At 30.3% G+C, this 13,372-nt stretch overlaps 1 protein-coding gene across 21 annotated transcripts in view; it reads left to right on the plus strand.

The window, feature by feature from the left end:
- Positions 1-13,169, plus strand: part of LOC132742393 (thioredoxin domain-containing protein 3 homolog) — a 62,567-nt gene extending 49,398 nt beyond the window's left edge. For 12 of the 21 annotated variants that reach the window (XM_060730783.1, XM_060730789.1, XM_060730791.1 and 9 more), the window contains 9 exons: positions 2,545-2,604; positions 6,873-6,929; positions 8,373-8,399; positions 9,274-9,300; positions 9,877-10,038; positions 11,006-11,026; positions 11,595-11,900; positions 12,250-12,302; positions 12,671-13,169. In XM_060730783.1, the coding sequence (XP_060586766.1) occupies positions 2,545-2,604; positions 6,873-6,929; positions 8,373-8,399; positions 9,274-9,300; positions 9,877-10,038; positions 11,006-11,026; positions 11,595-11,900; positions 12,250-12,263 (674 nt within the window). In that variant the 3' untranslated portion in view covers positions 12,264-12,302; positions 12,671-13,169. The remainder of the gene's footprint in view (positions 1-2,544; positions 2,605-6,872; positions 6,930-8,372; positions 8,400-9,273; positions 9,301-9,876; positions 10,039-11,005; positions 11,027-11,594; positions 11,901-12,249; positions 12,303-12,670) is intronic. The other 9 variants (XM_060730802.1, XM_060730799.1, XM_060730794.1 and 6 more) reach the window with 9 other exon arrangements.
- The last annotated feature ends 203 nt before the right edge of the window (positions 13,170-13,372 follow it).

The following is a 13,372-nucleotide window of genomic DNA, read 5'->3' on the forward strand; positions in this document are numbered from 1 at the left end:
AAGCTAAAAGCCATTTAGTTTATTCTCTTTATTTTTGTAGTTGAGTTTATTGTTACACAATGGCCTCCAGAACCCTCCCAGAAATTCGAGTCACTTTATAAAATCAGCTCGAATCAAAGTGTGCAATCCCAGCAACAAAGTAAAATAGTTGACATTTTATTTAGTGTTTGTTTATTGTTATCCTTCAAATTTTTGTTCAAATGTTCATTGTTATCGTTCAAATGTTCGTTGTTATCGTTCAAATGTTCGTTCAAAGAAGGGTTTTTTTTGCTCTGTTACTGCTTAAATGATCGGACATGCCTGTTTTAAATTTGTTTAAAATTTAATTTTGATTTAGACATGATGTGTTTAAGATTCAATACAACGGCGGTGCTAGGGGATATGGGAGATAGATATTCAAATTTAAATTACCCCTCATGCACAGAGGGAATAAAATAGGGTCTCAAATTTTCAACTTTCTAGTTTGTGTTTTCATTGCTGTTGAGGGGTTTTCCTTTTCCAGAAGTTTAATTTTTTTGTTAAATTTCAAAGACGTGGATTCTTCGGCCCAGTACGCTTGTTCAATGTTTTGTTCTTTTTTATTTGCTAAATCATAATCAGACCAATTGTTTGAATCTTGTATAGGTAAGTAATTGGTCGTTTCAAGGGAATGGTGCAAGACTATTGTATATTTTATATCTCTATGAAGTAACAATATTTTTGCATTTAACCCTAAATATAACCCTATTGTGTCAATTTCATAAAATGGGAAGCATTTTTATGTAATACATTTGTATCCGAGTATGGTTGTTATATGTTCTAGATGAGTTTCACTTTGTCAGAAATATTCTTACCTCACTTCACAATTTTGTTATCTCATTTTTAAATTGGATTTTTTTTGTATATATTTAGACGAGTTTCACATTTAAAAGAAGAAAAAAAAAATACTACCACAATATTGACAGTAGATGGTGTCCCCACCCCCTTTGAAATACAATTATGACAGTACATGGTGTCCCCACCCCTTTGAAATACAGTAATGACAGTACATGGTGTCCCCACCCCCTTTGAAATATTAGGTTCACAACGTCAAATCTACTTTATTACAGTATTAGTCTAGCAAGATGTCGAGTTATTTCTACATGACCATTTACACTTGGATGGGCATGATGTCACTTTAAAATACTTTTTTTATTACATGCACTGATGATTAATTTGTGTCGTGTTTGTCTTTCGTTCTTTTATTTATTTCTTAATATTGAGACCAAAAATTGACCTCATTTGTTGGTTAACTTTAACATATATTACGTGTCCCATTGTGAATCTTATTCAATTGAGCATGCTGCAAATCTTCACTCAATTATCTTTCATATTATTCATCATGGTAATAAGTATTTACCTTCAGTTTGCCACTCACTAATATTTCGCTTTTGATGTGCTTGTCTATTAGATGTTCCTGCACACCCAATAGCAGATGTTCCATCTATTGATCCTGACCAAGAAGAAGGTTTATACTAACTTATACAGCATATTCTTAATCATAATCCTCGCTTTGATATTAGTAATCTATTATTTTATTACAAGCTATGTATATTTATTTAGCCTTCACTCCAATTTGAAGGCTTCACAACTGTTTCTGACTATAAATCTGAAAGTCGTGTCTATTTTGGTAAACCATGCGTGCATACAAAATGTAAATCAACGACATTGTCAGTTAAAAACTAACAAGAAACATTGGACTCTTAAAACAACAACAGTCAGCCGCCACACTGCATTACATTTAATGAAATACGTGATTCATAATACAAATGCAAACAAAGTTCATGTGAGATTTCAAAGCAACTGGTACAGCTTATTCATTATTTGTATATTTTCTTCTCTCCTTGATTACTAGTATGCGACCTGAATGCACTAGTGTAGAATGTATAATTATGCTACACAATTTTATATATATTTCATGTCCTCTTCGCAAGACTTCACATATGTTAAATTTTGAATTAGCCGTTGCTAGAGAGCATGGACGATAATTTGCACTTTCCAGTGCTGTCTATGAGAACAGGCTATAGTAGCATTTTAAATTTTGCAGTTTTCGAAGTTCTTTACGGATCCTTTTTTCCCATTTTGCAAATACCTTTTTTTCTTTGATATTACAATATTATATTATTATTGTAATAATAATACATTGTAATACAACATGGCATGAAAGTAAAATTTTGTCTGAAGTCTTCATTCTTTCCCACCGTTTTTGTATGGACAATTTACAAAAAAAATGGTAGCTGCAAAAACAAAACACTAAAAAAAGCAGGAAAAATAAATGAGTGTAGCTGGTACTTCTATGTATTTAGGAGATGAAATACTTTATGATTTTCTTTTGATTTTCCTTTTGATATTGAGACAAAAATTAAAAATACCTTATGCCCGAAAAAAAAACTTATAATAAAACAACTAAGTTACGTTAAATTATGAATTCACTATTCATTTATTGCGTTTCTTTAACCTTTTTGGCAGATGTAACGTAACGATTTGTTTGCTTTATATTTAAAACTAATTTTTTATCTAAAACAGTGGCTATAGCAGAACACCAAGAAACCACGTATGAACCTGCCCCTGAATATGACAAAACAGGTTACTTCTTTTATAATATTAACCTTCAAATATATGCAAAACATAGAGCAACCTGACTGTAGATTGTTGACTTTTTGTATTCGTTATAAATAACAGGACAATTTTATATCATTTTTGTTTGATTAAATTTGTGAATTAACATTTTAGAGTGACTACTAAAAGTCTGGAAGAAGGTGATCCCTCGGAAGCATTAATCACAACAAAATTACATGAAAATCGCAGACTCGGTTTGACTGGGATAATAAAAAGGTTGAATATCCCTCACGCTAAGTTCACGAACTATTATGCTAAACAATAGCTATCTTAAATCTTAACTTGTTTATTGCTTAGTATTTGCCATTAATAAAATGCCAATTCTAACACGACCCGCAATTTTCCCTATTAAACATAGAAGAACAGAAAGTGTGTGTTATTATGCAACAGATGCACAGTTTGACGTTCTATATTTAGACATGTGACGTAATCATTATACACGTGGCGTAACCACTAAAAATCCGACGCGCTGAAAATAAGTACGGAAACAAACCAGGCGCAATTTTTCTTAACTATCAAGTATGGCAACATTTATTTGTTGATGTCGTGTTAGAATCGAAATAATATATCCAAAACCAGTGATTTTATCGCTTGATAACATCACTGTTTGTCGTTCGGATGCGCATCATTATATCACTCGGGCTACGCCCTCGTGATATAATTCCGCGCATCCGAACTCCAAACAGTGATGTTATTGAGCGATAAAATCACTGTTTGGGATATATTATTTCTTAAATATAAAACATATGTTTTTCTTTACATACTTCGAAATAATGAATTCTGAATTGAAATCGTTACAATATTAGGTTATTTTAGTAATAAATTGCTATGACATTTATAAAGCTCCGGAACGTGTTTTTCTAGCATTTGTTTTTTGTTGTTTTCCTTCGCTAATATTAAACTTGCATAAGACAAAATTATATTTGCGTACTATTTCGTGAATTTTGAAAACTAAACCTAGTTTGCCTTTACTTTACCTAATGTGTCATTAGTGAGAGAAGTTTGTCGGCACATCTACTCGGACCACTTAATTAGCTTTAAAGGGAATACATCGATTTTGTTAAACATGGGATGCTGGCTTGAATCTCGGTCGAGCTGAAATCTTTTTATGATAATTGATCTTGGGCATTGAGTCAAATGAGACAAATAATGTTCATTTGTCTATCATCCTTAATTCAAACGGTTAAGACGAGATGCGACCAAATAAGTGTGTACCACTTATTTACAAAACAACTTTATTCAGTATTTAATTGTATATACATGTCAGGTTGCTCTTTTTCACCATGTTTATATTAATAACCTTTATTGTATACAGGCACCTATTTCCCCTTTCACAGTTGGTTTGGTTACCAGCACCTTGTACATGTCAGCAAGATAATATTGGGCCATAATCTAAGTTGGCCCTTTGATTGGGCAGCGTATAATCTTATGTTAAATCAATAGTTTGATGAAGGCCCAATATTAAAATTCTGGCTGCTTCTATCTTTTCTTGATTATTGCATTGCTGAAATATCTCCAATCTATCTTTCAGAAAAGACAACTCCGTCTTCAATAGTTTGATAGTTTAGTTCCTGAAATGCTCGTTATCTAGGTGTTTCAGAAAAGTGAATTGTAATTCTGACCTATATCTAATTTTATCTTTCCTTGCTTTCAGATCCTCTTTCGTTTGCAGTTATTCATTTATCGTTTTTTCGCTTGGCAGCAATGAATAAAATAATTAGTGTTTTTTCTCCTGTGTTTACTATGGTTCAAGGCATGAAGTTTTATTTATTTCCCGATTCTTAGTACAATAAGTTTCTGTTTTGTGAGTTTTTCTATGTTTAAGAGACAGAGAGACAGTTATCGAGAGTTTTTGCAAAGTAAATCACTCACTTTAATGGCTTTAAAGTGCTATGTTTATAAATAATGTACCATAAATAATCAAAAAGCATAGATTTCGTCAAAGGCATTTAGAAATAATTCATTTCATTGGAACCATAATCGGAGTTTAGATAAAAAAAAAAGCAATTTATGCATTTTTTTACTTTGAGTTTTATCAGAAGTACTTTCCTTATTTGTTTTCCAAAAACCATAGTCTATATAAAGCTCTGTGTGTAATAAAATGCGCATTTAAATGTTTCTTTACATTTACACTGTCGATTGCATCCACCGTTTGACTCGAACATATAGTCAGTTAATGAATAATATTTTTTTCCAAAAAAAATCTCTGATATTGCTTTCCTTACAGAAGTACAATTTTAATTTGCATGAGGATCTGTGCTAGATTTTTTTACAACAATGTGTGTTCCTTTTTAACCTTTTTCTTTATTTGTTTGGTTGAAATTTATTTTAAATGTCTATTAAAATGTTTTAATTATTTCTTTTAAATCTTTCTAATTATTTTCAAAGTTATAAATCATAATTTATAAATGCTTAAGGAGTTGAAATTTTGTTTTAATTGAATTAGCAATAGAGTAATGGTGTAATTGTTTGGTGATTAAGATGTCCGTTCATTTTTTACATGTTGCTGTTTCATTAGTGGTAATGACTTTCTAGGGACAATCCCCTATCACACTAAATGTTTTATTGGATTTTAGCTTTGGCTGAATTATTTGTAAACAAAATATTGAAATTGAGAGGTTGATGATGGATGAATTTTAGTTTTGTCTTTCTTCCTTGTCGAGAAACTAATACTGAACCACTTAACATAATCAAGTCGGTATCTTTTATTTCTAGCATGATATTTTAGAATGTTCGGATTTTTATTGAAAACTTGTTGTTAAATGTTATCTATTGACGTGTTGTCTATTTGATAACTGATGAAAGTGTTTGCACGCTTTCTACTATGTTCAAACTTAAATGTAGTGTAAAACTACAAAGAGCCTACAAAACATCTAAATTGTACTTCTACTTACGTAAATATCTGGAAAAAAGTGATCCCTTGGACGCAACAGCAAAATAACATGAAAATTGCAGACTCTGTTTGATTGAGTCTGTACATGTAAGTTTTATGACAGAAGATGTTTTATATATTCGAGACATCTTTTGGACTCTTGACCTGACAATGTGACATGGTTTTGGTGGTTGTGACTCAATTATTTTAAGTGACTATGTTTTAAATGGGCGGGGGAGAAGCCTTCGTTGAACTGTTGATTGCATTGTTCTGTGTGATTTTACATCAGAAATGTCTGTAATTTTCTTTTGTCAGTAAAAAATTTTGATAAGAAAGTAAAGAAATCAAAGGGAAAATCTATCAAGGAAGGTAATATAGATAATATATATGGGGTTAGAAGCTATGTTGTTTGCTCGTTGTAGGATTTATGTTAACGGGATCAAAGTTGTAGAACGTCTAGCTCAATCATACAAGTGTATCATATCATAATGATGTTTCATGTTCATTAAAAACAACGCAAGAAAACATTTGTTATTCTAGGGTTTCTTATTTTTGTACTTTATAGAGACAGCCACATTCGATGATTAAAACTGTTTGCATGGTTTATATTATAGATTTGTTTCGGACATTTTAAAGTTTCACATCACAAAACTTTTAAGGTGCATGAACCTAGTTACAATGGTTCTTTTCAAATTTAAGTATTTCGATTGTGATATTATAGATATCATTAATATTGATATCTCAATTTTCAGGAAATAATGCAAAATTAAAATGATCTTATGTATAAATAGCTAAAATGATGAAGTTTCGCATGATTTCTGTTGAATTTATATGGGTTGAACATATAAACTAAATGTGACAATTTAGCGCAATAAATCACCAAAATTTTTAAACGTCAGTATTAACTAAGTAATCAGATATTTGGAATTGTCATGATTGAACAAGTTAAATGCATTCTTGAATGTTTTAAATTTCCAGGCACTTGAAATATGAAATTATATCGTCTACGCACGTCAGTTAAAACACCTTTTATTCTTTATAGGAAAATTTTTGTCAGACGTCTAATTATCATTTGAGTCGGCATTTCTAGGTGAAATTCACAGATGAAATTGCCTTGTATCTTTAAAACTATACATAATTAAAAATGAAAAAGTTTAATTACTCTTTATCGAATTTCCTTATAAAACATAAGTTTAATATATTCATAAGAATTGCTTTATTTGCTTGTACATGTAAAGCAAGATTTATGCTAATAGAATCATGTTTTAATACATTGCTCACAACTTGCCCTTCCGCGTCTTAAGATTAGCATTATTCAAATGTTTTTCCTCATTAAATGAGTTATTTTAACTTCAACTTATAGAAACGGAAACCGACACTAAGGCAGAAAATCAAGAACAAAGTGAATCTCCCGATGAAGGTAGTGAAAAAGATATAAAAATTCCCATGTACTCGTATATTAATCTAGATATACCTGACAATGTACCTTTTTGTGTTTTTTTTTTCTGCTGCTTTATTATTATTTATTCTGTATTTATTTCATTCTGTATTGGTATAAGCCAAAATGTAACAGAACATTTCTTGTTTTCTGTATTTTCTTCTCTTCTCTGTATTTATTTGATGATTGGGTTCCGAACTATCGTTTCTTTATTGTCTAAAATTATAAGATGCTTTCGATCCCATAATATCTATCATTTCATATCCATTTAGATACTTCTTATGTTCAATTTTAAAAGTTTTATTGGCAATTGACATGAAATCACTTAGATATTTTATTACTTTAATGTACTTCATTTCTTTACTTACTTATAAATTTGTTTCATGTATTTGTTTCATATTTATAATTTTATTTTTTTTGCTAAACCAACGGATAGTTTTAGATTTAAGGATGGTTCAGGGTTTCTTAGACCTGTACTTGGTGCTAGAATTAATTTTCCAATTTATCTAAATTTAAATACTTTTTGTTCTTGTTTTGAACTAAAAGTGCATGCTGGTGTTTAAATAACTAGTATGTAAAAGATGCATGAGTGTTAGTTCAATACTAAGTTTATTGAATGAGTTAAATTAAACCATATTATGCGAGTCTCTGGCTAGCATAATATTGTTTTATTCAACAAGTTCAATAAATTTAGTATTGAATTGACACTAATTTAATATTCTATATTTATCACATACCCAAAATAGGAACTGTGAAAAAGAATCACGTTTTCTTTGATGTGCATGTATTGTAGCGCGTCTTTACGTCATGTTTGTATAACGCAAATGACGTAAGGTCAAAATATATGCACTGCTGTACATATTATTGGAGTCGCAAAAGCAGCACGGGTGTGTGATAAAAGCTCTAAAAGACACCATAGTTAGTTCTCATCTATACTTCAAAAAAAAGTCATAACTTTTTTATCTGCTTCTATATTCAGAAAACTTCAAAAGCTACTCTTTCAGACAGAATATTTCTCAAAGCATCAACATATTTGTTTACAGTTACAGAATATGATAAATATTGCATTTTCATTGAGATAATTGGGACCTAACAGTTGTTTATGTTCCACTTGTGTCGCAGTTTATCACACCCTCTAACCAGTAGCAAGCAGATCTTTAAAGGACATGTTGATTAAAAGCACTCACATGTTGAATAAAACATTTTTTTCCACAGTTAATGAATCTTATTTGCAATGAGTGATATGTCAATTAGGGAATCACGATTTCTTTTACAAGTGCATTTAATATATTTTTTACATATGTTGGTTAGTATAGATAAACGTTGAAAATTACATCTTAAAGACAAATCAATCTTAGAAAATTGAGGCATTAACTGTCATTAAAAGTGAAATATATATCTTCTTTTTTTTTCTTTAATTTCCAGCTAAAAAAGAAGAAAAACCCGCCGAAGGTAACATATTTTCATTTTATATTTAAACGTTTAGGAAAATTGGGAGTTCATTCAAGATGATTAATTTTAATGACATTACTATGTGTCATTGTGGAGAATAAACTGTATTATAGTATATAAGAAGAAAAGTCACACGGTTTAACAATAAAGCACGAATATGAAATACCAAAATATAATGTCACTGTAGCGGAATTGTATTTGAAATGTTTTTATAGTAAAAAGAAGAAAAGTCACTCGTTTAAACAATAAAGCACGAATATGAAATACCAAAATATAGTGTCACTATAGCGGAATTGTATTTAAAATGGTTTTATAGTATATAAGAAGAAAAGTCACACGGTTTAACAATTAAGCACGAATGTTAAATAGCAAAATATAATGTAACCGTTTTTGTAACCGAACTGTATTTGAATGCAGATGTAAAACATAAATCAGAAATTAATGTAAATGTTTAAGAAAATAGTCGCCAATCCCATTAGGGAAATGTAATACATGTTTATTGGAATTCAAACCCTTCATGTTAAATTAAAACATACTTCGAGAATATCTACATAATTATTAAAGGAACTTTTTTTCTTTACTATTTAATGGCCTTATGAAGAAGAGCGTGTGACGTTACATTGCACAATCAGTAAAATTTTGCTAAATTCACTTAAATAGTACGAAATAAATAGAGTTGATATATTTGACTATGCATGATTTAATTATACCTCTCTCGTGAACACAAGCAGTTTTATTTTGTCGTGTGGCTTAGCCACTTATTTGATTTTCCATCTGGTGTTCACTGTATGAAATAAAATTATATTTTACATGCAAAAAAACAGATGACATCTATTTTTTCTTAGTTTTAAGTTTTATATTCTGTTTGTTTCAGATCAAACCCCACAGCAGCCCAGTGAAAGTAAGTTGTCACAAATATGAACAAAAACAACAAATCTTCCATATTTTAATTATTATTCAATTAATTAATATCTTCCGAGTCATTGCTTTCATTATTATATAATACAATTTGCTCTGTGGATGTGTACAACAAAACAATTTGATAGCTCTTTGAACATGTCTCTATGAAATTTTTTTTGAAAGTACGATTTAGATATTTTACTTACAGATGAGCATTGCATATCTTTAAGTAAATTTTAATGAAGTTAATATAATAATATCAACTGTTTTACCATCGACTTTTAAGCCCTTTATTTTCGTAGCGAAAATGCATGTATTTTTGGCAATCTGGTATTTAATAGTTATCAGGTATTGTCTTCAAATTTTATGTACTGTTTCCATAATCACAATTTGTTCCTCAAAATTCACCATTGTTACTACTCTCACTTTTTTATTTAACCCTTTGTTAACACATTGCTTCACTTTTAAGCATTAAAATTAATTAATTGAAATGAGTAAGGAAAGAGTAGCAGAAATTTTGTTAACCATCATGAGAACCTACATATTGCACGAAAATTTCACAATCCTAACATCACAGGTGAAACGCAAGAAAAAACTGAAGAGCAAAAAGAGTCCGAAGCAGCACCTGAACAACAAACAGAAGGACAGGGTGAACAGCAAGCTGAAACAACAGAAGAGAAAGCAAAAAGTCCTGAACCACAAACGCAAGAGGAACAGCAACCTGAAACAAAACCTGAAGGTTGTAATGTAAAACGTATTAAAGTAGGGTAGCATAATGATATCACTTAAAAGTATCATGAGGTTACCTTGATCTGCATATTAGAAACTAGAAATGTGGTATTCACAAACTCAAAACAATGTTGTCTAATATATTTAAATCAGTTCGGCAAGAACATTTGCATCTCTTGTGTTTATAAATGTTTAAAAAAATGGTTAAATTTTTTTTAAATTATTGATTTTAGACACAAATTTATATATTGTGTGTGTATATTGTAAAACAGAAGTAATAGAAAAAGCATCGAAATACTAGGGTGTTTTGATGTCCTTTCTCTTTTGTATCATAGGCAAACATAAAAACATGTTCCTTGTTGTCACAATATGAAAGCCCAGCAAAAAAAGTAACAAATGAACGAACATCTGATGTCACAATATGAAAACCCAGAAAAAAGTAACAAATGAACGAGCATCTGATATTTCCATCGCTATCTTTTTCTCTGTCGTAACAATAAGTAAACCCCAGAAAAAATGAGCCAATCAATGAGTATCCTCTTTAAGTGCGGGTAAATAATACTCTGACATTTTCAACAGAAATATCCAAAACTATGATACAATGTTTACATGTAAATGCATTTAAACACTAGCAAGTTTGATGAAATATGCAAAATGTAGCAAACATCAGCAGTGAACATCCTTTAAATCGTGAATGTTGTATGTCAGTTATCAATGTTAAATAAATATACATTAAAAGTTAATGAGTAAGCGCCATGTAAAACGATCACCCATTCACTGTTATCTTTATTGTGTTGCTTTAATTTAACAAGTCATCTACTTATCCCTTACCATTTTTCCTTAACGCACTGAGTTAGATACCTTCACAAAGTATTTGAGCACTAACAACTTTAAAAAAATATTATACATGTTATAATTATAATTATTTTTTTAAATTATACTTTATTTTGATGAAAATATTTGTTTTTATTTTGCAGAACAAGCAGAAGAGAAGGAAGGTAATTAGATTATTATAATTATTATTGTACATTTTTAAAAGGTATACAAAACACTGATGATTTTCTTATTTTGCATGTAAAGACTTTTTTATTGCATGGTTATGGCTACACAAAGTGAAAAGTCTCATGTGATTAGATTAGAAAACATTTTTTAGCAATTATGGGTAAAGCATTGCACATAGCACCAGATAATGTCGATGTTATGATTTTAAAGAGATGTTTAACTTTATATTTTCATTTAAGATAATCGTTTAGCATTATAGTGAGTGATGCTTTAATCTTGAAGCTGAGATATTGACTTCTTTGCATTTACTTAGTTGGAAATGTATCAAAGATGATTTGTTCTGTCAATTGTTAAGATACAGAGATTGCATGTCATGAACAGGTTTGTAAAATGTCTGTGAACTGCAGGGAGTCTGTATGGTACCTGTCTGAAAAAGAGTTGAACGGATATGTAATGATATGGTCAACGTTCATCCAGTAGTTTTATAGTCTTTATACCCGTAACACATCTCTTTTGATTATATACTTATGATTGTCAATCACACTTAATTGTTTTGCACAAAAGAATCAAAGCCTACTGAGGAACCAGCTCAGACGGAACAAAAAGCAGAGGAACCAGCTAAAACTGAAGAGGAACCAGCGAAAACAGAAGAGGAACCAGCTAAAACTGAAGAGGAACCAGCAAAAACAGAAGAGGAACCAGCTAAAACGGAAGAGGAACCAGCGAAAACGGAAGAAGAGCCAGCAAAAACGGAAGAAGAGCCGGCGAAAACAGAAGAACCTAAGGCAGAAGAAACAACTGAGCAGAAAACAGAGGCAACACAAGAAGCTGAAAATACTGAAGAAAAGAAGGAAGATAAGCCTGCTGAAGGTGCTGTATAGCTGCTGAATTTGTTTATTTTAGATGTTACCAGTCCAACATATTTGTAAATTTATATTTAGCACATAAGTCTTTTATATTGTTGTTGGTGATTGTATCTGCAATTGTTCATTTTTTTATCAAAAGGTAGCACTACATGCACTAGCTTTTGAATATTGTGTAGCACCACGTTTTCTATTGATGATTTTCTTAAATGTTTCATTGACAGGAATAATGCATCAAATTTATATTACTTAAGACGTATGAGAATGTTTCTTCACTTCTGCGTTCGTGTCACTTCATTGTGTGCCACGTAAGATGTGGTTTATTTTTAAGTGATTATTATCCTTTACTATTTCAGGGGGCGGCCAATAGGAAGTGCATAGGTTATAAAATTGTTATCATATTAAACATGTAAGTGTTGGGATTATTAATTCAAATTTGTTTTTACTCGAAAATAACTTTTTTAGTTTCTTTGCACCCGAAAAGAAAATTTTGAATGTGGCCCTTTAATTAGTTGATAATAATAATTATGTTGCCTTGCTTGCTATACCCTGCAGATATACCCTGTTATAGCATGGGAATTTATTTTCTCTACCATTTAAACTAGAAAAAATCGTCGTATAACCAAATTACTTTTTGTGGGTCTATCACCCCAAAAATGAAATAACAAAATTTTCTGTCCCGAGTCATTTTAACATTCAGTTGTCTGTTTTTCTTTTATTATTGCCATGTTCCACATCTAAGTATAAAATACTTACGTGCCTCGTTTTCTCTTTCAGTGTTACCATCTTCAAAAGGTTGAAAGTAGACGAACTATTGTTATCTTATCAAAGGGAGCTAACTATGAAAAAATAATCATTAACAAAGAGAGCTTATTATGAAGATTTTATTCGTGTTTTGTGAAAGTGATTTGTATTATATGTGTTACAAGGGACCTAATGACTTATTTGTGTTGTGTAAGCGACTGGCTTTGTCTAGTGTATAATACACAGTCATTTTCTAGATATTTCTTTAAATTATAAACGAATAAAACATGAAGAGAGAAACAAAAAATGAAGAGAAATTTTAATCTTGTGTTCTAGTGCATTTTTATTTTAGATGCGATATTTTCATAAGTATAACAATATTTTATTTACACTAAAGTTTGGTATAGTTTTGTTGATTAATATGTTTAAAGTCTGGCAAAACTGTGATTAGATCAAAGAAAACCGTCCAATTATTTATTTTATTATTGAATTTTACAAAAGCTGAAAATAAAACTGAATCATTTACAAAAAATATATGTGTTTCTTGTTCTTGTCTATTTCCTGAATAAAAGATAATAATTCAATCCGTATATAAGACATTTCTTCCAAGAAATATGTGATTAACTGGGATTATTACTGTACTTCTGCCTTATTATGTTTCTTAAGGGTACATTAATGCGTCTAGTGAAATTACTATTTTAGTTTTATTGTGTTGGGTGTTTTTTTCTAGAAGTA

This window comes from Ruditapes philippinarum, unplaced genomic scaffold, assembly GCF_026571515.1.
Source record: "Ruditapes philippinarum isolate M1 unplaced genomic scaffold, ASM2657151v2 ctg1533_1_1_1_1, whole genome shotgun sequence".
NCBI lineage: Eukaryota > Metazoa > Mollusca > Bivalvia > Venerida > Veneridae > Ruditapes > Ruditapes philippinarum.